General features: G+C 37.0%; 4 protein-coding genes across 4 annotated transcripts; 3 read left to right on the forward strand and 1 right to left on the reverse strand.

The window, feature by feature from the left end:
• Positions 1-892: 892 nt before the first annotated feature.
• LOC311067875 (interferon-gamma-inducible GTPase 10-like) lies at positions 893-2,356 on the forward strand (the record flags this gene model as incomplete). Its single annotated transcript, XM_084090022.1, has 1 exon — positions 893-2,356. The coding sequence occupies one exon, from the start codon at positions 893-895 to the stop codon at positions 2,354-2,356; it is 1,464 nt and encodes a 487-aa protein (XP_083946148.1).
• Positions 2,357-9,294: 6,938 nt separating this feature from the next.
• Positions 9,295-24,700, forward strand: LOC311067706 (interferon-gamma-inducible GTPase 10-like). Its single transcript, XM_084089734.1, has 2 exons — positions 9,295-9,363; positions 22,811-24,700. The coding sequence occupies exon 2, from the start codon at positions 22,856-22,858 to the stop codon at positions 23,999-24,001; it is 1,146 nt and encodes a 381-aa protein (XP_083945860.1). The 5' UTR covers positions 9,295-9,363; positions 22,811-22,855; the 3' UTR covers positions 24,002-24,700.
• LOC311067876 (uncharacterized protein) lies at positions 13,136-17,274 on the reverse strand (the record flags this gene model as incomplete). Its single annotated transcript, XM_084090023.1, has 6 exons — positions 17,167-17,274; positions 15,364-15,453; positions 15,109-15,257; positions 14,500-14,639; positions 13,599-13,649; positions 13,136-13,201 (listed from the first exon to the last, which is right to left on the reverse strand). Exons 3-6 carry the CDS (start codon positions 15,224-15,226, stop codon positions 13,136-13,138), a joined length of 375 nt encoding a protein of 124 aa, XP_083946149.1. The 5' UTR covers positions 15,227-15,257; positions 15,364-15,453; positions 17,167-17,274.
• LOC311067705 (interferon-inducible GTPase 5-like) lies at positions 19,731-22,501 on the forward strand. The gene is made up of 2 exons (XM_084089733.1): positions 19,731-20,389; positions 20,940-22,501. Exon 2 carries the CDS (start codon positions 20,948-20,950, stop codon positions 22,127-22,129), a length of 1,182 nt encoding a protein of 393 aa, XP_083945859.1. The 5' UTR covers positions 19,731-20,389; positions 20,940-20,947; the 3' UTR covers positions 22,130-22,501.
• Positions 24,701-25,214: the final 514 nt, after the last annotated feature.

Here is a 25,214-nt window from a genome sequence, read left to right on the forward strand (position 1 = left end):
AGCTTTAAAGAGCTCTGAATCATGGCTTTGCAAACATTGCATTTAACGTTAGCTGTCTTGCTCTGCGGCGTTTCCAGTGTGAAGTATTTACACAAAGCGGACATGTGGCTAGCCGCAAACTGCGGAACGGATTTCTCTCATAACTCTGTGTCTCATTGAGCCGCGCCTCCATTCAGGAAATCCATTCCGCAGTTTGCTGCCAGCTAGCAGACTCGCCGGCGGGAATGACTTTTAGAGTCATTTCAGCAGACAACATTAAAGCGCAGACATGACTCATGGATATCGGATATCTCCGCAGGTTGGATCGGGAAAATCCGATACGTGAATTACGCTGGTATCGGGTCCCGATACCGATACTGGATCGGATCGGCCCCATCCCTAATATTAATGATATTAATAATAATAATACAGTTTGTTTTGGAAGAAAACCATGCATAATTTGAATGTCATTGAACTTGTCATTGAAACAATGCTTTGTCGATAAGCTGAATTTGTTGTTAAATGGCTCTCACTGGGTTACAAGCAGTTCTACAAAAAATATCTAATTTATGTTGTGTTTTTATGAATGCAACACATTGTGCTATGTCTTTCAGATCAATTATGAAATAATCACATCAGTGAGAGGTTTGCACATATGATTCTAAGTAGCAGTCCCAATACATGTTGCAGTGGACGATACTGAAGCTTCCAGAGGCTAAGCAGAAAATTCTGGACTCCCAACGGTGTGTTAATCTGTCATTTCCAATTGATTTCCAAAATTCCAGATACTGGATTCTCAATTAATTGTTAATTGTGTAACACCATAACATCATAAGGCATTGTACTTGACACTGTTCATTTATTATTAATCAAATATTATTTAATTAATTCATTATTACTTTATAGAGCTACCATGTCAGATGTGGTAAATCCCTATAATGACGATGATCGCTCCAGCCAGTTATCTGGATCATCTTCAAATACATCACAAACATTCAGCAAAGAAGTTCATTCCCCAAGTACTAGCTGCCCAACAATCAGTCCAAAAAAAATGGAAAAAGCTGAGAAAAATATACAACCTGAATGTTTTGATGAACTTAAGGACATTGAAAAGCCTGAGGAAAAGGACAAAAACAAAAATGTGTACGTGGTTTCAAGAGAGTATGTAGACATATTGTCTGACATCACAGCAAACAAAGAAGAAGAAGAAGAAGAAGAAGAAGAAGAAGATTTATACTCCATTGGCTCAGAAATTAAGGAACTAATCGACTCTTCACCTGCAGAAAATACAAAAAAACTGAAAAGTAAACTGAAGGAGTTGGAGAATGTTACACTTAACATCGCTGTAACCGGGATGACAGGGGCAGGAAAGTCTTCCTTTGTCAATGCCCTGAGAGGACTTGCTAATGATGATGGGAGAGCAGCTCCCACAGGAACAACTGAGACAACTATGAAGCCAAACATGTACCCACATCCCTTCATGCCAAACGTGAAAATCTGGGATCTGCCTGGAATTGGTAGTCCAAAATTTCAAGCGAAGAAGTACCTGAAAGATGTTAAGTTCAACACGTATGACTTCTTTCTCATAGTGACCTCTGAAAGGTTTAAGGAGAACGACATAGAGCTGGCCACAGCAATCCAGAAGAGCAAGAAGCTATTTTATTTCATTCGTACTAAAATTGACAACGACGTTCGTGCTGAATCACATAAAAGAAACTTTGATGAGCGGATGTTGCTCAGTAACATTCGAGAGGATTGTAAGTCGAACCTGCTGAAAGTCGGAATATCCAAAATATTCCTAGTATCTTCATTTCAATTGGAAAAATATGACTTTGAGAAGCTGATCAAGACCCTCGAGGATGAACTTCCTGAGAACAAAAGATTTGCTCTCATTCAGTCTCTGCCCATTTATTCTCTAGAAGCCCTGGCGAAGAAGAAAGCGTACTTCAAGAAAATGATTTGGCTGAATGCCTTTGCAGCAGGGATCGGGGCGATGCCTCCCCTCCCGGGATTGTCAGTGGCCTGTGATTTTGGCATCATGAAGAATTTCTTTAAACAAGTCTTCACCAGCTACGGCTTATCAAATCAAGCCCTAGAGGTGCTATCAGCACGAGTGAACAAACCTGTGGAGCATCTGAAATCTGCTATGACGTCACGCTTCAAAGATGGAGTCACTGATGATGTTCTCAAAGAAATACTGTCTAAACCAGTCGTTGCTATAGCCAAGACGCTGGGGACCATAATGGCTCTGCTGCCATTAGGAGCCATACCGGCGGGAGGGACGGCTATCACCACTGTGCACCACCTGCTTAACAAGGGACTGAATGAGATGACAGAAGACACCAAAAAGGTTCTTGAGGCATCACAACTTACCTAATATACGTGGAACAAAATGAGCCTCAGATCAGGCTCTGGTCTTATATATCAATTAACAGAAATTATATAACAGCTCTGATGTTACATAAAATGTAGTTGTAGTTTTGAAAATAAATAGATACAAGTAAACTCACTAATTATACTCACTTCTTTGTAATTATGTGATTTAGAGCATTTGAAAATAAACCACAATTTTCTTTGAATGAAAATGTCATTTTAATTTGTGTCTGGATATAGTATATAGCCTGCTGTATGTATGTACTGTATATTATGCTGAACTTTGTGCAAACAATAAAATACTTATTGATTTCACTGTGTATTTTAGTTAATTAGAAGACTTCTCTCATTGGTTTTTCAATCTTATCAAATAACTAACTTTAAAAAATACAAAAACACGTAGACATATTTAAATAGAAAATTATTAAGACAACACTTTCCAATACTTCCCAAACAATAGCAACAAATGTTGTAGATTGGCCTGAAAGGGTCTAATTAGACATATTGTCTTTTATACTGTACAAACTATATTATGTCCCCTACCCATCAAAGTTAACTTTTCTGTATTTTTACATTTTCAAGAAACATCACTTAGTATGATTTATAAGCTGTTTTATAAGGACCAAAAATATCCCCACAACGACAAGGATTTTGGATTTTGCTCCCATATACCTGAACCACACACATGTGGTTTGTGGGGACTCTCCATAGCCATAATGGTAGGAAGCAGGAAGTGTCCTCATAAATCATGTTTACACTGTAATAGCCATGTAATTATACACATTTGTATCCTCATAAACCATATATACTGTACAATAACACACACAAACACACGCATACATGCATGTATGTTGGGGTTGCATGCTTTATGGGGACTTTCCAAGACATAATTATTTTTATACAGGAAAAACTGTATATTCTACCTGTCGGCAATTAACCCACTCATCAACTCCAGCTTTATAAAAGAAATTTTATTAACCCTATATGTCAAATAAAAGACAACATTTAATCCAAAACTACTCCAAACTAACTTCATAATGTCAGTTGAGTGCTTGAAACAAGCTGATGTGGCTTATTATCATAGCATAAGGCAGACAATATATTATTTTATAGTACTGATAAAGGCTATGTCAATTAGCATTGCATTATAAATATACTTTATTATTATGAAAGTACCCGAGAAGACTTGAAGTCGTGTGTTTATTGTCTTCATGTTTAATCAGTCAAAGCATTTCAATCTTCTTTTTATTCAGCTAAAGTGATAGATCATAGCTGAAAGCCTTTGTCCATATTAGGGATTTCCTGGAACATCATAAGTTATTTTACTTCTGTGAGGCATATTTGGAGTTTCATGCACCAGGGCGCACTCCGAATGAAAAAGAATAAACGTGTTTATAGTGCTCAATAATGCTCACTCTGTCCTATTTTAAAAACAAAATAAATTATTAATTATTAAATTATTGTCAGATTTTGTAAAATACAAATAGGATTATTATTTTCGAATTATTATTATTATAGCTATTATACCCTTTTTTCTGGTTTGGGCCACTGCCCCTCAAAATGTCTGTGAACGGCCCTGATTCTACTTGTCATGTAGAATCAGGGCCGTGAGGGGCCTGTTTGCTTCACAACTTTATGATGTGCTTCCTGTAAAACACTTCCTGCTAAACAGCATTCATATGAAAATGTGCATCTTGGGAATTGCTGTGTTTTAGTTAGAAACAGCAGAGAAAGAAAGTATAGGCCTATATTATTTTGAAAAATAAAAAATAAGAAAAAATAGATGTAGGCCTTTAAATATGGTTCACATTTAAAATAGACACTCACATAGCCTATATGAATTATTTTAAAAGTGCATTCATTCTTCAACACTTTTGTAGGCCTATTACAAAGTTAGTTTAGTTAAGTTTTACAAATGTACAAAAAGATATGTTCTGGGGTAATCGACAGCATGTCACTTAACTCATATTTAATAGATTTCTGAAGTGTTTCTAACCAGATATTTAGTTTCAGTCCTCAGATGTTTTCTGAGCCACACCCTAAACCCACCCCTTACTGGCTACTTTTTCATAAACAGCTCACATCACTTTAAAACATGCAGAGGTACCGAAATTATAACCATCTGTGCACAGACAAGGTGAGTTTATTTTATTATAAACGCAAATATAGAAACGGTTACTGCTTTTTGTTTGTTTCAATAGGCTAAAACGCAATATTATTAAGCAATTCTGAAAACTTAGAAAGATTTCCATTGTTAAGAAATAGACTATTGGTGTGAACATGATGGATGTTTATTTATTGTAATGCTGTTTTATTGTACGAAAGGTGGGGTGTAATTTAATTATGTTTTACGTCTGAAAATATAGATAGAACTTTTGAAAAATGTAAAATGATGTAGATGCAAATTAGATTCCTGTCTTTTTGCTAGCCTAAATACAAGTTTTATCCTACATAGAATATGTTGCCGTATGGGAGTGGACCACTTGCTGTCCGACACTTTCGCTCGTGGAATAAATAATGCTGACTGAGAATTACATCGGCTGCATTTTTCTTTTCTTTTGTGTGATAGCCTACTGCATCTCCGCCGCTAGATGTCAGCGCAACATTAAAGGAAATAGCGGAACTTAAAGGGACACTTCACCCAAAAATGAAAATTCTGTCATCATTTACTCACACTCAAGTTGTTCCATGAATTTCTTTCTTTTGCTGAACACAAAATAAGATCATCATGTCAAATGAATTAATAATAGACCCTTTCCTCAAAATCGACACAAATCCTGATCAGATAGCAGTAGCTGATGGGCTTTACTGAATCCTTTCACAAGGACATTGTGTTGAGAGAGAAACAGAAAAACACAGAGTCCCTAGGAATCATCCAATCAAAAATCAGTAAACCTATGGAAAAACAACCATCCAAACAAAGTACTTGTTCGGTACTGGACATAAAACTTGATGTGAAGGACAGAGAAAATATGAGAGAAAAAAAGGAGAATGAAAAAGAAAAGCAAGCAGAGAAAGAAGTGATAAATATAACAAATTAAACAACTGTGGAAAACTCAGAAGTGTCTAATGTTGACATGATACGGAAAGAAAAATGTCTCGAGGAGCAAAATAAGCAAGCCATGGCTGGGGATCCACGTGAAGTTACCACAGAAAAACAACATGTGATGGCTGATAATAAAGAGGAACGAAGAGAACAAATCTTAAACACTCCATCTCAGAAGACAAATGAAGCTATGATTAAAAGGGTGTGTATGAAAGCTACAGACATTCACACGACAAAACAGCCTGAGGGTGTCGAAACAGACAATTTACAAGACCAGCGTGATGCTATAATGGAAAAAGTTATTTTGACACAAAAACCTAGTAAGAATCCCAGTGAACCAATGAAAAATGACACAAAAGAGCATAATGAGGAGGTTAAGAAGATACAGGAGCAAGAATTGCTCATTGAAGCAGTGTGTCCAGATGCCAAGAAGTCACACAATGACACAGATAACATGTCTCAGTGTAAAGCAAAAGAGAAACTGTGTTTAAAATCAAAAAGCATAATTAAAAGAAAAAGTATAAACATGAAGCCTAACACGCAAGAAATTGAGCATTTATATGAAGTGCCTGATGATCTACTCACTAGTTCTGCTGCATATGAAACAGAACAAGAAAAAGAGCAACTCAAGCATCTGGACAACGTCACACTTCATATTGCTGTTACAGGATCAACCGGCGGAGGAAAATCCAGCTTTATCAATGCAATGCGAGGTCTTCAACCTGATGATGTCAATGCAGCTCCCACTGGAGTGACTGAGATGACAATGACACCAATGGTGTACACACATCCTACAATGCCCAATGTAAAACTCTGGGATCTCCCAGGGACTGGAAGTCCCAAATTCAAAGCCCAAAAATATCTAAAAGAGGTCAAACTTGATACCTTTGACTTCTTCATCATCATCTCCTCAGAGAGATTCAAAGAAAATGACATCATGCTGGCTAAAGCAATTAAAGAGAGGAAGAAGTTGCTTTATTTCCTCCGCTCGAAGATTGACAATGACATTCAAGCGGAATCTCAAAGGAAAGATTTTGATGAGCAGAAAGTGCTCTCTCACATTCGTGAGGTCTGCCATAGAAACCTTAAGGATAACTCAAATGTTTTCCTGATTTCCTCCTTTGAATTGCATAAATATGATTTTCAGGTCCTCATCGACACATTGGAGAAGCAGCTACCTGCTCACAAGAGAGATGCTTTGGTTTTGTCCTTGCCAATATACTCCTCCAGGATTCTGGAGAAGAAAATCGAAACATTTTTTAAGCAATCCTGGTCAGCAGCCGTTGCGTCTGGTTGCATTGCTGTGGCTCCTGTGCCTGGTCTTTCCATTGCTTGTAATGCTGGCATTTTGCTGGGTTTCTTCACCAAGTGTTACTACGCCTTCGGTTTGGATGATGAATCAATAGACAAGTTGTCTGTGAGGGTCAATAATCCATCCCTGAAATCTGTAAGAAGTTCACCTCTAGTGGTTGCTATTAGGCAAAAGAAACTCAGTAATAAAGAGCTGTCAGCACTGACAAGTAAGGAATCATTTGTTAAATTCGCATGGAGTGTGGTTCCTGTTGTAGGGAGCAAAAGAACAGCAGAAATGTCTTACTCTGGAACACTGAACCTTCTGCGAGCAGGACTCCAAGATCTCGCGGATACAGCCAGAGAAGTGCTGAAAGCTGCAGGCCTGAGTGATGTCTATTAAAATAGATCACAGTCAAGAGGTCATGACACTGCTATGTGGTCAGTGATCTTTTTGGTTAAGCTATAGCTCATTGCCATATGTTTTAAAACATGTAAATAACTTTTAAAAATTATTTTTTCCCTTGGATTTTAAACCAAGACTGAGGACAAAAAGTAAAGCATTCAAGAATGTGGTAGCAACATATAGTGCACTTGGGGTGGGGCATTGAAACAACAATGTAATATCTAGATTTCATATGAACACTTTATTTTTAGACTGGATTATTTTCTGTTCTGACTTTGTAGCTTAATATTACTAATCCAAAAATGTAGCCATTTGAGCATGAACAAAAGGATGCTTTTTGTGTTTAATGGATCATAAGAATTGGCCATTATATCATGTGAAATACTGCAGTAGTATTTTCTAAAGAGACCACTTTTAAATGTGTTTATAAACTAATAGCTAAACGTAAGGATAGGTAAAGATTTTCTGAAAGCTAGTACTCATTGTTCTATTGTGTGCTGTGGCCTAATTATTAATACTAATTGAGTAGTCTATTTTTAACAGTTGTTTTTCTGTTTTTCAGTACAAATGGGCTTGTTGTTGCAAACTAAAAAAATAAAATAATCCAAAAGAGAAAATATTTGACTGTTATAGTATTCGACTGATGCTACCATGATAGATGAACAACAGTTTGTAACAAACAAAATATAGGACTACAACAAATTTGTGTTCTATATCGTAGTTCATATTTTAAAACAATGTAAAAAAATAAAAATAATAATAAATAAATAAATATATAAATAAATCTTTATCTATCTTTAATTTTTTTATTAGGTTACTACAATTGTATTTTAATAGATAAACAAAACATATGATGGTATTGTTTGCTTTCAAGGTAAATGTTGATGTGCATGTTAACCTTGAAACTGTATAAACATCAAGTGCAGAATGATATATGCCTTATATTCACAACATGCTGTTAAAAACACACACAAAAAGGAGACTTTGCTTCCGGAGACTTTGCTTCCTGACTTTAGAAAACTGACACACAACACTAACTATTTCCTCTTTTTCCCATTATAACAGGTTATCAGTAATGCAGAACTTTCCACTTCCATTGTGGTCTCACTCTCACACTAATTTGCCCTGCTGTTTAGGCTAGATTTAAAAGGGTGGTATAATGCTCTTTTCACAAGATGTAAAATGTGTCTTTGATGTCCCCAGAGTGTGTATGTGAAGTTTTAGCTCAAAATACCCCACAGATATTTTTATATAGCATGTTAAAATTGTCACTTTTTGAGGGTGAGCAAAAACACACAGTTTTTGTGTCTGACCCTTTAAATGCAAATGAGCTGCTGCTCCGGCACAGTGGGTGGAGCTTCAACAACTTGTGTCCTTTTACCTTTTTATGTTCAAACCGGAGACAATGATGGAGAGACTCAAGAAGAAGTGACAACATGTTGAAAGCAACAGGACATTTCTGACTGGTTAGTTGATGAATTTAGCTTATGTGTAGTTATCTTCTAATCAGTGATTGGCATATTCTGTCTTGGTAATCTATAAATCGCGATCCCAGGGGCGGGGTTTATGTAAATTTTAAGGTTGGTGATGTCACTAACCCAAGAGGAATGTCGTGTAGCCCCTACCAGCTATTTGTTTAGTCCTTAAAAAGCCATTTCTGTAAAAGCAAATATCTTCCTTTGCTATGAACTTTGAGCTTTGTAACTTTGCAGATGTTGTTTATGCTCAAACAGCAACATTACACACGAACTAAAGTTAAAAAAGTGATAAAAGCATGTGTTAAAAAAGTGATAAAAGTTAAAAAAGTGATAAAAGCTTTAATAAAAGCATGTGTCAGCACAAACCCTCCTTTGGGTTAAAAAACTCCTGTCAGGATTGCATATTATGCATTTGCAGGAGTTTCCCTTTCAGAAGCAAAATGTATTGGAGGAGAGTATTTAACGGAACCATGCAAGGTGGTTTGGCCCAGTCAATTTACTGGTATTTCAATTTACCATTATTTACCGCTCAAAAAGCACTTAAACCAAACGCTAATTTGCGCTGTTATTGGTAGATTGCATTGGTCGTGGAGCTGCGTTTGTGTTCTTTCATTTAGGGGAGACCGGGACAGTTGCAACAGGCGATGGTTGCAACATGTAATTTTTCTCCAATCAGAAACAAGCTAGAGTGATGACACTCATACTGCACATGCACAGTTAGACCCTCCCCCCACCAAGAAGACATATTCAACATCTGCTGCTGCATTTATTGAACAAAACTTGTTTTAGAGGTATGAAAGTAATTTTTTTCACATTTTGTATGAATTAATCACAACTTAGTTAAAACTTACTTAGTTTGAATTGTTGTTTTGTTGACTTCTAAGTGACATGGTTAGCATGTGTCAAAGTCAGTGTGTCTAGCAGGCATATGATGATCTGTCATGGCTAGGGTTGCCAACTTTCAGAAATAGAAATACGGAACAGTGAGCGGGGGTGGGGTTGGGTGAACCACCACCACCTGGCACGGCGCCAGGATTCCAGTTTTGGATGGGCCAGACCTAGGGTGACCACCTGCTAATAAGCCCAAGGGGGGACAAGGGGTATGTTTCTGAGGGACAATGTGGGACACTGCCTGGCGCGGCGGTGCCCCCACCCCATGGGCAGACTCACTGTGGATAGTGGTTTACCCATTTCTAGCACATACCACCTTACATCATCATGGTATATTAATAATGCCCTATTCCCCTAAACATGTATAATTGCTGATGTATGCTCATGAATAGGCCAACCAATGTGTATTTTTTTCTAAATAAAGATTCATAATATTTTGAACATTCAATGAATTGACAGATGCACGTCCACTTACGATTTAGGCTACTATTTAATTTAATTTATTTTTCATTACAATTTATTCACTTTAAATAAATTATAATATAAAATTATAGGATTAACAGGAATTGTAGTTGTTCAACACCACAGGAACAGTTAAAAAAAAAGTATTTAAAAAAAAATAAAAATACGATTGACATCGTATTCCCCTCCATGTCCGATTGAGAAGGACGTTTTGCAAAGGTCACAAAAAGTCCTCTCGGTATCCCCCTCAACACCTTTCAGCCACAAATATTCATTTTCCCAGTCTTTCTTGAACCCACACCTTCTCTTTTTAATTGATGATGGCGGTGCCTCTCAGACAGTCTCTTTCTCCATTTTTCGAATTGGAAAGCGCGCATCTAAAAGTTCCTTCCCAGTGTGTCTGGTATGCGCGTGCGTGCGCTGTCATGACAACAACGAAAAAGTTGACAACAGTCAGCAGTTCAACTGAGGGGTGGGTGTGGCAACAATAGCGTGCTGAACTGTCAAGTAATGTTCGTTTGGCTGCCTGGGGCTCGAGGATATAGAGCGACCAACTTTTTTTTTTGAGCAAGCATGGATTATGCGTGACACGGTCTCAATTTGCGGGACGCATGAATTGGGCTTCAAACGCTGTGCGCGCACGCGCTACGCGGGACGGGTGGTCACCCTAGCCAGACCAATAGTGGGTGGGCCTTAAATTAAAAACGTTAAATTAAAAACGTTATCCAATCACTGTTTAACCTAATAAAAAAAAATATTGACTAATAAAGCCTACTGTTATATTATCTGTGCGTATACATAATATAGATTTTAATAGCTTGATGCTCTTTAAAATTTTTGTTGCATTGTTAAAAGTTTCGGTGCATAGGACGACCTATATCCACGATCGCTCTCCACACTGTTAAAACAATCTGTAGAAATGACAGTATTATTGGCAGCTACTTGCCAGTAACTTACTGTAGATTTAAATTGATGTTATTTACTGGCAACAGTTAGTTAAATGAACATTAAACATTAACAAGTCTTTATCTTTACAGAATAAAACTAAAATAACAGCCTCATGCAAAGCATTCTGGGAACCAAAATCTGAAGGAAAAAAACAGAAAAAGGTTGATGAAGATTTCTGGTTCCCAGAATGCTTTGCATTAGGTTGTTATTTTATAGTTTTATTCTGTAAAGACAAAGACTAACTTTGAGCAAACTGTTGCCAGTAAATAACATCGATTTAAATCTACAGTAAGTTACTGGCAAACAGCTGCAAAACTACAGCAAATTTTTTACATTGCATGGTTCTGACCAAAGAAGAGCGCTTTGGAATCTCCATTACGCATCATACCTGGGCTGCGTTTCCGATAACGTTGTCTCTTAGCGCACTACGAAGACTCTTAAGGTAGGTATAACTTAACTGAAGGTATACTACCACTAAAGGTATACCATTGCTAGGCGTCTTCAGGGCTATCATCCACTCGCGAGGCAGAGGCGCTGAAAGACAGAGGCGCTGGCGCCCTCCTAGCAACGGCGCTGTTTTTGGTAAAACATGATTTTGACGACTTCATTAAGTTTTGTTTTGTAGAAAACTCTTTTTAAAAGATTTTCGTTTTGTATAAATTGTATCTTAATTTTGATCAATGTTTTATCAACAAATTGCCCGTATTTATTAAATAAGAAGCAAATATATAGCAGGCAATGTAATAAGGCGCCAAGCAGCACAACTTGCATTGCACGTGAACTGGAGGGTGCCGAAACTCAGCTTGTGCCTCACAGATTTGAGAAATATAGGCTATCTATTACAGAAAGCTTGAAATGTCTACTTTTAAACGAAAATATTCAAACCAAAATAAATAGCCTAGGCTACTCTCTGATTATCCATATGAAATGTGCATTTCTCTCTGCAGCGACACAGAAAACACCAGTTTATTACTAAACAAATAAATGTCTCCTTGCTAATTTAGACACATTCATAACCATTACTTTAACCGGTTCTTTGTGGCAAGCTTTATGCGTGCGGTCATAACGCTTATTATCCTGTACCAGCCTATTTAAGTAATTAAATTAATATAAAGGGGCGATTTGTCCACAAATGGCTTAAATTAACAACTACTAGTCGACTAGGGAAAAAAAAATAGTCGGAGGCAGCCCTCCACATATTTTCGATCCAGCAGGCCATTCTGGGTTGAGCGAGCGACCCTGCGGAATGAGTGAGAGGAGCGGAATATTCAGAAATGCGCTCTCCGCTCACGAGCTCTGATCGAACCCGAACCACTGTCTGCTGAACTTGCGCAGAAACATCAAAATAGACATAGCCAGCTTTTTTTAAAACTAAACATTTAGACTATTTTAAAGGAGAACTTGGTAACTTTTTTAACGTAATAAAACTGTCTAGAAATCATTTGGATGGTTAAACAACCTGTTCTGGTGATATTGGTGACTTTCCCCGCTCCCCCCAGCGTTCCCAGGCGGAAAACCAACCTTGCAACTTGGGGACTACCGTCCCGGCAAGATAGAAATTGGAAGTCTCGTGAGAAGCGAGAACGAGAATGAGAACGAGCGCGAAACACGAATTGCTTTACGGCAATTCGACATAAACAAACACGCATGTATGATGTATTACCAGATTACCCACCTCGGTAGACATAGCTCCACACGATACAGTTGGCTTGCTCCGATCAAAACAAACGCACATGAGCAGCGGTAGAGAGGGGGAGGAGGCCGCCGCAAGTGAGTTTTTTACGACCGTGTTGTGAAATATACACCCTCCCACAGCTGTAGGGGGAGCTCGTGGGGAAAACATGTTACAACAAAAGGGAAAATCAGCGAAGAAGTGACTAGAGTTCGCTAGAGTTACCGAGTTCTCCTTTAATACAAATTATGAGCTTATTGACGATTTTTTATAATTCTTGACAAAATTAGAATATATTAAGATTTTATTTTTATTTTTTTTTAGTTTTGGGTGCGCCGAAAACTAACGCCGTGCCTGGCCCCCACGGAAGAAAATTTTGAAAAATAACCCCTGAAATGATGACTTCTGGTGAATATTGTGGAAACTAATTGATACATTTATATAAATATATTTCATACATTATAGCATATTATAATACAACTTATTAGGCCTATATATTTATAGAATAGCAAAGTAGGCCTAATCAATATACAAGACTGAACCACATAGATGTGAAATAAAGGCTATCATTTTTACATTTCCCGCTGTTGTCACTTGTCGTCATCGTTGCTAAAGGGGATTCTCTGATGATGTTCCAAGATGTTAAAAACGCTACGCTGATCATAGACAAACAGGGGGAGAAATTAGTATGTTACCGCACCGTAGGGTTTTTTTTTCTTAGCATACAAATGTCTTCGTTCATATAGTCTGTCTGACATAGGCTATATTAGAAGCTATAATGTGTCTGTCATCATGGATTTGCACTGAATTTATTCTCAAAAATACGGAACAAAGTGCGTTCCGTATCAGTTCAATACGGAACAAGACTTTTATGTGTCAAATACGGAACGATTCCGTATTATACGGAACGGTTGGCAACCCGGCTGATAGGGTTGGGGACGGTTGCAACAAGTTATAAATTGCATGTTTAATAAATGTTTGTGGCATTGCAAATTGTTTAATTCTCCCTGTCTGACACTGAAATATGGAGAGACTGAATAGCATTTGTAACACCTGCACACTGAATCTATGTAGGCCTATGTTCTCCACCATGTTTATTCCAGGCTAAAAAAGAAAATACACGAGAGCGAGAGTTAGAGAGTGCAAGTGAGTAAGGACCAAATGTCTACCGACTACTATAGTATAATTAAAATATAGACATTGTGAGGACCATTTTCCTGGTCCTCACTAGAGAAATTGTTTTATGATAAAGTCTAGTTAGCTTTACAATTTGGAAAAGATTCGGTGCATTTATAATTCAAAAAGTTGAACTGTAATAGTCTACATCTCATTGCACATAACAAAATATTTTTTGATTAAGTCTTAGAGCATATAGCTCACATTACAGAAAACAATTAAAAAAAAAAAAGATTCAGACCTCAATTGACCTAAAAAGCCATAAATTGATTGATGATATATCATTACAATAAACATGCTCAGAAAATGCGTGCGGCCCACCTATCTGGCCGATGGGCAGCGGGGTTAGGTGGTCAGATAGATGGGCTGCAAATGCTTTGTAGATTTAGAAGACTTCTTTAGAGTCAACCTCATAGAGTCAGGTCCAAATGGGTTAAAATACAAAAGTGTCAACTTTCTGATAAATATGTTAATTTCTGCACTCAATACTTTGTTGGTGCCTGTTTTAGAACAGATTACTGCATCAGTGCGGTGTGGTACAGAGGTAACCAGCCTGTGGCACTGCTGAGGTGTTCCAGAAGCCCAGGATGCTTTCATAGTGACCAACTTAAGCTTATAGAACAGCTATTTTCCGAATACTGTCAGGCTATATTTGATGCCTGTCCCCAAAAGTATAGTAAAAAAAACCTGGATATGCATGTGTGCGTGCACAGTCTTGAGCTCAGATATGTTGACAAAATGAATAAAGTTTCCCCTTTAGATGTGCTTGAGGACTTACAGGCTTATGGTCGATGAAGGCCAAGCTGCATTCCTGAATGGTGTGGCAAACCACTTTTGCACCGCGGCCATGGCCAACTCTCCAAGTTGTAGGTGGAAGCAAGGCTGGCAGCTGCCTCAGGGCGAGTTCCCCAACACCATCTGTAAGACATAGGCGTCAATACAATGTGGAATGGCATACCTATGATTTCACAATCCCCGCAATATTGTCGCATAAATATCCTGCATACTCCATCGCATTTTTTAAGAAAACGTGCCACATAATCAAGGATTTTTGCCCACAACAATCACAAAAAAACTCGTTTTTCTGGAGGGACTGGTTAATGTTATTAGTTACACCGGTACTGCTGTGAAAACTTGGCCTTTTTCGTACCCAATTAGCATAAAGAGGGTGACGGATTTATTTAACTATTCCTATGATGATATCACTCACTATTCTCTATTCACTAAGTCACTATTCTGGCCAAAATGATGTGAAAAGTTTTTGGTCAAAAAACTTCAAAAATGTTGGAAAGAGGAACGCTAAACCCCCCCACTGCTACTGCTGCCCACCCACTTAAGACCCCTAAAAACCCTGCATTTACAAGATCTGCTGACAAGAATATATTACCTGGTGTTAATCCATCCAGGGGCAATGTCAGCTTCCGCTCCTGTCTTGCCAGGTACAGGATCTTCCAGAAAATCAGCATAGATGGGTAGCCATGTTTCAAACAACTTTGATGCAGCATCCCAATGCAGGACAAGAAAGTTCTGTGCAATCTATAAAATGGAAAACACATTTTTAAAACCAATTCAATGTAGCACACTAATGAAATGTTTTAAACAATGCATCCTCATATTCAAGATCATATTTCCCTATACCTACCATGCCTTTGGTCATCAGGCGAGGGAACTCTTCGAGGATCTGATCGATGGTCCAATTCACCCTTCGCAGGGAGCTTGATTGACAGGCGATCTAACCAATCATAATCCGCCAAACGCCATTTTGTCCGACAAAGCAGTCAGGAGAGATAGCAGATTAACATGGGAGGATTTGAATTTAAAAAACGGAATGTACTGACGCCTTTCCGCGGTTTAAAACAACATTCCTTCTTATGTTCATTCATGTTTATTTGATGCTATAAATGAACTAGAAGGAAGAGATGATCGGTTCACGAGCAGCTTTAACTGATGCTCTACAGCGATCTGTCAGACACATTTAAGAGCCACAAAACGGTATGTATCGTTTAAATTTCTTTTAAAAAATGACCAAATTTGAAAGGTGAGACTTTGTTTAATATGTTTAATATCAAAAGTTACCGAAAAGTAACCTGGTCTGTCCTGTCTGTCAGCGTGTTGTCAGTCTCCTCTCTGCTCCGCGATGTATTTTTCACTGCGTGAGAACATGGTGTGGCGTGAGAGCAGCGTAGCTTGTCGGACATAGCGACAGTAACTAAGGGGGGCGGGTCTTTGCGAAGGGTCAATTGTTGTCCCTAATCCACTTGGCCCTGTAGACTGCGTGTTCTGCATGTAGGTCTCTATCTGGCTGAGGGGCTGAGAATTGTTTCTCAACCATTATTTAAGCTGTGACGCACGTTCGTCTGATATGGTACTATCTGATATGGTACATTCTGTAAAAAAGAACAAAGTTGTCAGTCACTGAAATATGATTGTTTTGCTTCATCAAATAATTATTCCGTTTAATAAATTACCTGGTATGAGAGCCCTTGCAATATTTCATGCAAGTTATACAAAATATAGAGAAAACAATCCTCCCTATCTCTCTACAATTCATATGACAAATTGCATAAAGTTACATGTAAATTGTCTATGTTTTTACTGCACAATAATATTTGTGGCTGCTCACTGCATAGGGCACAGAAATACATATTTCTTAATGTTAAAGGCCCCGCGCAGAAGGCCAAGTAACGTTAACGTTAGAGAGACAGTTCTGCAAAATAAGTGCATCCGATCTTTATACATAAATTGTATACAAACCAAACACAAATACAAGTAAACTCATAATGAACACTATAACCTTGTAACTGGAGTCAATTTGAATCGAATTAAACGCATTTCACAACCACCTCGTGTGTTAGCGTTCACAAAATGGCGGACAGTCTGCATAGACCTATATTCAACATATTCACAACCCCGAACGTCATTAACGTTACCCGAAATATCTGCGGTATGAACATATACATTTACATTACAGATCCCGTGTGCATATTATCAAGTTGTTGTAACAATAGTACCTGCAAAATAACAGGACAAATTGATGAAACAGGAGACACCGCGTCACGTCGCACCAAATCCTCAGAAGATTTGAGGAGGCGCAGGCGCGCACTGCGGCGCACAGAGTCCTCCTTTCAATTTTCAAAATTGTCCCGGTTTCTCACCGCAACAGACTATATTCTTACACTAATCCTGTAATGATTTACTTTCAAGTCCCACATCTCCACATGAATAAAAATAAACTTTTGCTTAATGTATAACCTTAGGACTTACAAAAAATGTAATTCAGACCAAATAAGCAGGCTATCCGTGCTGATAACGGCTAAATGGCTAACGTTAGCTACGTTGTTAGCCAAACCAACCAACTAGCCTCGACATCCGACAATATACAGATAGTAATTCAATAGGTAACGCAACACAGACAATGTGAATTAGACATGTAGTGTACACATACCTTTTATTATTTGTTTGCCTCGCTGGATGATCAGTCAGGTTCTCTGCTGTGACGAGTACTCGGTGTGTGGACACTGGTGACGATATGATGACGTTCGAAGCACAAACAACCCACGTGCTGGGTCAAACGATATAATGTTGGGTTGATGGATTTTGACTCAACACATGAGTTGCACAAAATAACCCAACTTCCATATAAATAACCCATAATGGGTAAAACATTTCATAACCCAGCATTTTTTAGAGTGTAGGCTAGGCTAAAATCACTCCTAGTAAAATTCACTTAAATATATAATATATAAGTGTCAAAACATCGAGAAACTGCTTTTGCTTCCTCTTTTGTCGAGCCAGATGTCTTTTCTGCAGACTTTAAGTAGCCTACCTTTGACAAAAACATAATTGTTTCACTGTGGTGTAGTGGAACTTTTAGACTTCTGCTCACAACTTACATAAAGAACAAAAGGTTAATCTAAGTCAGATACACTTATATAAAGAAAAGCATTGAACATATATTTCAAATGATAATAAAAACACAACAAACTATGTGATTTCTTCAGATATGATTGACGAATTAGGGCGCCCTTACAACCCAATCACGATTTAAGATATGAATGATGAAATTGTAAAACCAAATATCTACAGCTCAATTCTTTGAAGCGCACTGCTTATAAAATATAAAACAATATATCAACAATATAAAACTCCCATGTATGCTAATATCACAAACTGCATAGTGTTATCCCATTTGTGCCCAAATTTTTCTGAATGGTTTCATGCATATAGTTGTGTTAATAGTGTCCTATGTGAACATGTTCTGCATTTATTTTCCCCAGGTTTTTGTTTTTTTTCTTGAAAATCGTATTTGAATGTGCGGCAACTATAGTTGCCGGTGGGCAAATATGTTGTGTATGCATCCCCTCAGTGTCAAATATGAATAGGAGGAGAACATTTGGCATCTATCTCAAAATAACTGCTTTCAACAGATCAATCTTTATTCATAAACAAATTTATTATGTATAAAAGTCGAAGAACATTTGATGCGAACCCAAAAAAGCTGCATCTATCTTATAATCTCTTGAATATGAAAACACAACAAACAACAAATTAATTTTTTTTTAACCCCTGTGTGCTGTTCAGGGTCTTTTTGACCATCCCAAGGCGTCATATACTGACGCTTTTGACATTTTGACACCCTAACATTTCGTCTACATCCAACACACATGGCACCCTTTAGCGTCAATATGAGACGCAGATAGATATGGGCCAGAAGGCGCCTCCTAGCGGTCTAACCCTAATCCTACCCCAGACCTAAACCTATACCCATAACCGAACAAAGCTCTGTGCGTCTCATACCCTATGGTCTCATATTGACGCTAAAAGGTGCCATGTGCGTTGAGTGTAGACGAAATGTCAAAAGCACCCTAGGATGAGAATGCGTTGCACATTTCTAACTTTCATTCATGGGGATAACATGGATAATTTGACATGGTTTAGTGAAAGATTTTTGCCCATCTTTTGGAAAATGCCGTTTTAAAAGTAACAAATTATCACTTTAACCAGTAGATGGCTGCAGAGCTCCACTATTTATTATTTGACTAACTGAAACACATCTTTTCACAAGGTTTTCCAGTTGTATTCATATCTACATATTATGAAATCACAATTATAACAATAAAAGTTACTTTTTGTCAAAGTTTAGGCATTTTTTGTACTGGAAAAAATCTGTTTTTCAATAATGTTATATTATGATTAGAATCAAATTAATTTTGTCAATGGACAAAATTCCTCCTCAAAATCAGAAACAATAGAATCATGGAAAACGGATGTTTGAAATAAATGATGAACTCTAAAGACTCCAACTTTTCTCTTTGTAACATCCTGATCAGGTTTGATTATAATCATAATATAACATTATTGAAAAAATGATTTTTTTTTCAGTACAAAAACTGCTAAACTTTGACAAAAAGTAACTTCTATTGTTATAATTGTGATTTCATAATTTGTAGATATGAATCTAACTGGAAGGACTTGTGAAAAGATGTCTTTTAGTTTTAAACTGTTAGTACGTTTAGAGCTCTGCAGCCATCTACTGGATAAAGTGATTTTTTTATTTTATTTTTTTAATTATTTTTTTTACTTTTAAAACTGCATTTTCCAAAATACGGGCAAAAAATCTTACACTAAATCATGTCAAATTATCCATGTTATCCCCATGAATGAAATTTGGAAATGTGGGCATTTTATAAGGTGAATTTTAAATTGTCTTTCTTTTTTTTTCTTTTTTTATTTCAAACCTATTTAAAAAAAAAAAAATTTAATTTTTTTTTTATAAATTTGATGGAGTAAAAATGTCCAAATTTGGAGTAAAAACATTAATAAATGGATTAAAATTACATTTGTTTAAAAAAAAAAAAATATATATATATAGCCTATATATATATATGTGTGTGTGTGTGTGTGTGTGTGTGTGTGTGTGTGTGTGTGTCAATAAAAAATACTTATTATTAGTAACATGAAAATGACCTTTCGTTGGGAGGGTTTGCCTTCGCCATGCTTCCTGAAAGTAGGGGTGGGAAGTTGACCAGCCTCATGTGACAGGAAGCAAGTGAATACCTATTTTTTTTTTCTTGAAATCCATTATTTGGTTGTTTGCTTGCATGTAATTGAGACATATAACAAGGATAACATCTAGAAAAATACTTACAAAAGGAAAATGACAACTATACACTGCGGCAAGTTGCCGGTGGGCTTAAAACTCCTCAAAACACACGTATCCGCAGCCTATATAGCCTAAGCTATAGCTAATATTTTAATTCAGAATGACATGTCTGGTCATTTTTTTAAATTATTACTGGCTGATTTCAGGGACGGAGCGAACGAAACTGAATTATCCGAATTGCATGCGCCAAAAAAAAAAAGAAAAGAAAAGAAAAGAGAATCGTATGTGAATGGCGGATGGCAACAGACTCAGAGCTTCTCAGTGCAGCGATTTAATTGGCCATTCGGCCTGTCACTCACAGATCCCAGTTACGTTTAGGAATCAGACACGCCTACAAGGACGTATACGGTAGTGTTTAGGAATAAGCATTTCTTGGGAAATGAAACTGTGACAGTAACAGCGCCGTATTTCTGTCTGTAAAAAAATATTTATCTTATTCCTTAAGCCTCTCCTGTAACTTAAGACAGTCACAGTGTGTCCTACTGCTGGAACCAAAAACGTAAAAGTAAGTAGGCTATATTTTTTGTCACTTTAATTATTTAATTACTTTATAATGTCTCTCATTAATAAGTTGCCAAAATTACACTATAACCTTTACACATTACATTTATGCTGCTGAAGCTAATTATCCATTTGGACTGCTCCCATAATGTCTATTTTATGTAGGCTATCATGGTTATTTTTTTTTACCATTGTGGGACACACACACACACACACACACACACACACACACATAAATGTCTGAACATAAATTACATCTAAATCAATTTTATTCAAAGATTTTTGTTTTATTACTCAAATGTAAGTTGATAAACATGATCAACCAGAATTATTGCAGACCGTAACCATTTAGGAACAGCAAAACACCATCTAGCCAGTAAACAGGACAAGGTCTCTGCGTTGACTACATTTATTAAACAAAGCACTTTGGGTTATGTGTGAATCACATAACTGAAACTATTTGATGATTATTGTAATAACAGGAATTATTAGCACTTAGGCTTCAAGAATAAATGTTGAAGCATAGCCTATACTTCTATACTTAACTTTTACAGTTTAAATCATGGAAACTCAAGACCCTGCTGTTGTCGAGGCAATAAAGGCATCAGGCGAGTCCACCCTGGAAAAGGCTACAGCAAAAGCTACAGAAACATTTGAACAGTTGTTAAATGTCTCACTTAACATCGCCGTGACTGGAAAGACAGGATCTGGGAAATCGTCCTTTATAAATGCACTTAGAGGTGTAAGTGAAGATGATGATGGAGCAGCACCTACTGGAGTTACAGAAACTACAATGAAGGCCACCATGTATGAACATCCTACAATGCCAAATGTGAAGATCTGGGACCTGCCTGGAATAGGAACACCAAACTTCAAAGCAGATAAATACCTTAAAGATGTCAAACTTGACACCTATGATTTCTTCGTTATCCTTAGCTCAGAAAGGTTCATGCAGAATGACATCATGCTGGCTAAAGAAATACGAAAAAAGAAGAAAAACTTTTACTTTGTTCGTTCCAAGATTGACAATGACATCAGAGCAGAGAAAAAGAAAAAGGGATTTGATGAGCAGAAAGTTCTTGCCATAATAAGAGAGGACTGTCAAAAAAACTTGAAAGAATTGGGAGACCCCAAAGTTTTCTTGATATCGTCTTTTGACTTGGAGAAATATGATTTTGAAATACTTCAAAACACTCTCGAAGAAGAGCTTCCAGACCACAAGAGATCTGCTCTTCTACAAGCCTGGCCAGTGTGCTCCACAGCATCACTTGAGAAGAAGATCAAATTCTTCGAAGGCATGATCTGGGCTGCATCTCTTGCCTCTGCTGGTATAGCAGTGGTCCCTGTGCCTGGTCTGTCAGTAGCATGTGATGCAAGCATGGTGTTTCTTTTCCTCACAAGGTGCTACTATGCATTTGGTTTGGATGATGGATCACTGTCAAGGCTTTCGGAAAAACTGAACAAGCCCTTGGTGGAACATCTGGCCAAGTCAAAGTTAGCAACTGCCATCCGTGAAAAAACAATGGCCAGGATTCAAGTCTCTGTTTCACTTGCAGCACTTGCTACCATTGAATATGCTGCAAGTCTCCTTCCAGTTGTGGGCAGTGCTGCTGCTGCAGGAATATCATTCGCTACTACTTATTACATTTTGAGAGAAGGATTAAAAGAACTGGCAAATATTGCACGAGAAATCAGAAAAGAGGCAGAGCTGGACACACTATGCAGTAACTCGCAAATGTCCTGAACATGTGTTTCATTAAGAATGTATATGGTTTATATTGATTTTATTGGTTAATTTAATTTAGGGCATGTAAACATTTTCTGCCTTAGTTATGGAGTTAATTGCCATATTATGTTTGATTGTTTGCTGATTAGAAAGGAGATTACAGTCTATTCACTAAGCATATGGATGATTTCATTAATCATTAATACTGTTTTCAGGGGAAACGTTGTTCAAAAAAAGTAATTTATTCAATTTCATGTTTAATAGGCCTGTTTTTAAATAGTTTACAATTTGTGTTAATTTTCTCTGAAATCTGGGCACATTTTCTGTCTTACATATAATGTATTTGTTCTATCAAATCTCATACAATAAAAACAATACCTTTCTGTGAGAAATATTTGCATGTGTGGTTTTAACTATACACCCAATGTTATAATATTTCTAAGTTTCCTACATTTTCCAGTTATAAAAAAAAAAATGATAGGACTAAAAACATTGTGATATAAATATACAATCTCAGTTGGGACTGGGAGATATAAAGTTACATTGTGAAAAATTAAGTTGCAATTGCGATGAAAAAGTTAGATGTGAAATATGCATGACCCACCAAAAGAAGTTATGATTTAGTTAAACCATGCAATGATTTACCGGTATTATAGAATAATTTTCCCTTCTGTAATATTTTGTTTATGTATTTTACAGTAAAGAATTTAACCAGGCATAAAGACAGAAAATTCTTCTTCTGACATGGATTTATCTGGAGCTTTGCAGAGACTGGGAGAAGAGGACCCAAATGCAGCTGTTGCAAAGGCTAAAGAACAACTGGAAAGTATTGACAGTGTGACTCTGAATATTGCTGTAACTGGGGAAACAGGAGCAGGAAAATCTGCATTCATTAATGCATTTCGGGGTCTGGGTGATGATGACGATAATTCTGCACCAACTGGAATAACTGAAACCACGACGCAAATTACCATGTACACCCATCCCACGAAACCAAACATCCAACTGTGGGACCTGCCAGGGATTGGTATGCCAAAATTCAAGGCTAACAAATTCCTCAAAGAAGTTAAATTTGAGACATATGATTTATTTATCATCATTTCCTCAGAGAGGTTCAAGGAAAATGATGTCTTTCTGGCCAAGGAGATTCAAAAAAAGAAGAAAAGTTTTTATTTTGTCCGGACCAAGATCGATAACGACATTCGCTCAGTGGCGCAGAAAAGAAATTTCAATGAGCAGCAGGAACTTTGCACAATTAGAGAGGACTGCAAAAGAAATTTGAAAGAAGTTGGAAACCCCAAGGTGTTTCTGATATCCTCTTATGACTTGGAAAAGTATGACTTCCAAGACCTGGTAGATACCCTAGAGTTAGACCTTTCAGAACACAAGAGGTTTGCTCTGGTTCAGTCTGTGCCTGTGTGCTCTCTGGCAATGCTAGAAAAGAAAAAAGAGTATATGAAGAACCTTATTTGGCTTCCAGCATTGGCCTCAGGTTTGGTTGCCTTTGTCCCTAACCCTGTATTATCTCTGGTCATCGACAAGACGGTATTGACAACCTTTCTCGTAAGTTGTCATTACAATTTGGGTTTGAATGAGAAATCACTCATCAAACTGTCAGAGAGAATGGACAAGCCTGTCTCACAGCTGCAGTCAGCTATAAAGTCTCCTTTAACAATAGCAGTGGTGAACACACTGGCGACTAGGCCTCGTGGATCTATGACAACAAAACCAGTGAAAAGCTTAGATGATTTGCTAGATAGTAAATTTCTTGTAAACAGTTTTCTGAATGCAACGGAGGCCTTCAAAGCGACACACACTGTCTTGAGTGTAGCTCTAAATGACATGATCAATGACATGAGACAGGTTCTCCGAGCAGCAGGTTTGGATTAATAAAATCAAAGAGATGTTTACCAAAACTGTTTATGTTAAATCAGAACATCAAAACTTAGTTTATTAGCCATAGGTTTGGGGAATTCGCACAGGAGAGTTATCCCCCCAAAAAGTAAAATGGCTGGAAAGAGAACGTTATACTGAATATTGTCCAGTAATTTTCTTCGTGTTTTATCAAGGTGCATGTTAAATGGAATGGAATATGGAATAAAATGTATTTTAACAACATAATTGGTCAAATGTGTAAAAATGTGGGAATCTGGTGGTTGGTGCAAGAAATTTGCTATCTAATCTTTTTATTGTGCAATTTTGTACATGAGGACTGTTAACTTCACTGAATGTTTAATTGTTTTACAATGTAGAAGGGCTTTATGCCAAGGGTTAGGATCTCTTTACAGTATCTTTTACTTAACAATAAACTGTTTCTGTATATTCCATAGTTATTTTTTTAATTTATTCATTTGTTTTATCCATATTGTTAATGAAATTACAGTTATTGATGACAAATGATAATAAAAGGCATATGGCATGTGTTGACTTTCAGGATGAGCTATAGTTATGAGGTTTTTTGCATTTATTATCCAAAATGTGTGTGGTTTACTTTAAAAATGGCCAAAGATTATAAATAGATTTTTAGGTTTATATTAATAAATGTGTTGTGATTGTCTGAAATTAATAAATTTGTTCCATGGTGCTATATACATGTTGCTTACATTTATTTTAAGATATTGTTGTCAGTTAATTTGTTGAATTCTCAAAAGTGTTGGTTTGGTGTGTGAATGCATGACGCAATTGTAATACAAAAAGAAAAATGCCCTTTGTTCACAGGTTTATTTTTGAGTGTTTTATAAGCTACGTGACACATTTATAATTTATAAAGCCTATTGAAAAGTAAGGTGTGACTAAGCCGTTGCATTGGGTGTCACAGTAAAAGATTAGTCCAGTTCTTATCATCGATACCTAGCAAGGAGTCAGGAAGTATTTGTTTGTGCTGTTACCCATAACAACATGAAGCACATAGAAGTTAGTCTAGTGTAAATTGCATGATTCATGCTTGAGTTATAGGGACAAATAACTAGCGTCTAGATTAGCATACAGTTTCACTAAAATAATTTCTATGATTTTCAGGTCTGTTAAAAAATCTAAACATTATGTTATAGAATAATTAACCAGTCCCATTACAAACTGTTTTTATGGTTTGCATAACGAGAAG

This window comes from Abramis brama (genome assembly GCF_963993115.1).
Source record: "Abramis brama genome assembly, chromosome: 17".
In the NCBI taxonomy this organism is placed as follows: domain Eukaryota; kingdom Metazoa; phylum Chordata; class Actinopteri; order Cypriniformes; family Leuciscidae; genus Abramis; species Abramis brama.

Coding starts and splice junctions, on each gene's coding strand:
- LOC311067705 (XM_084089733.1), top strand. CDS start 20,948: ATGGAAACTCAAGACCCTGCTGTTGTCGAGGCAATAAAGGCATCAGGC.
- LOC311067706 (XM_084089734.1), top strand. CDS start 22,856: ATGGATTTATCTGGAGCTTTGCAGAGACTGGGAGAAGAGGACCCAAAT.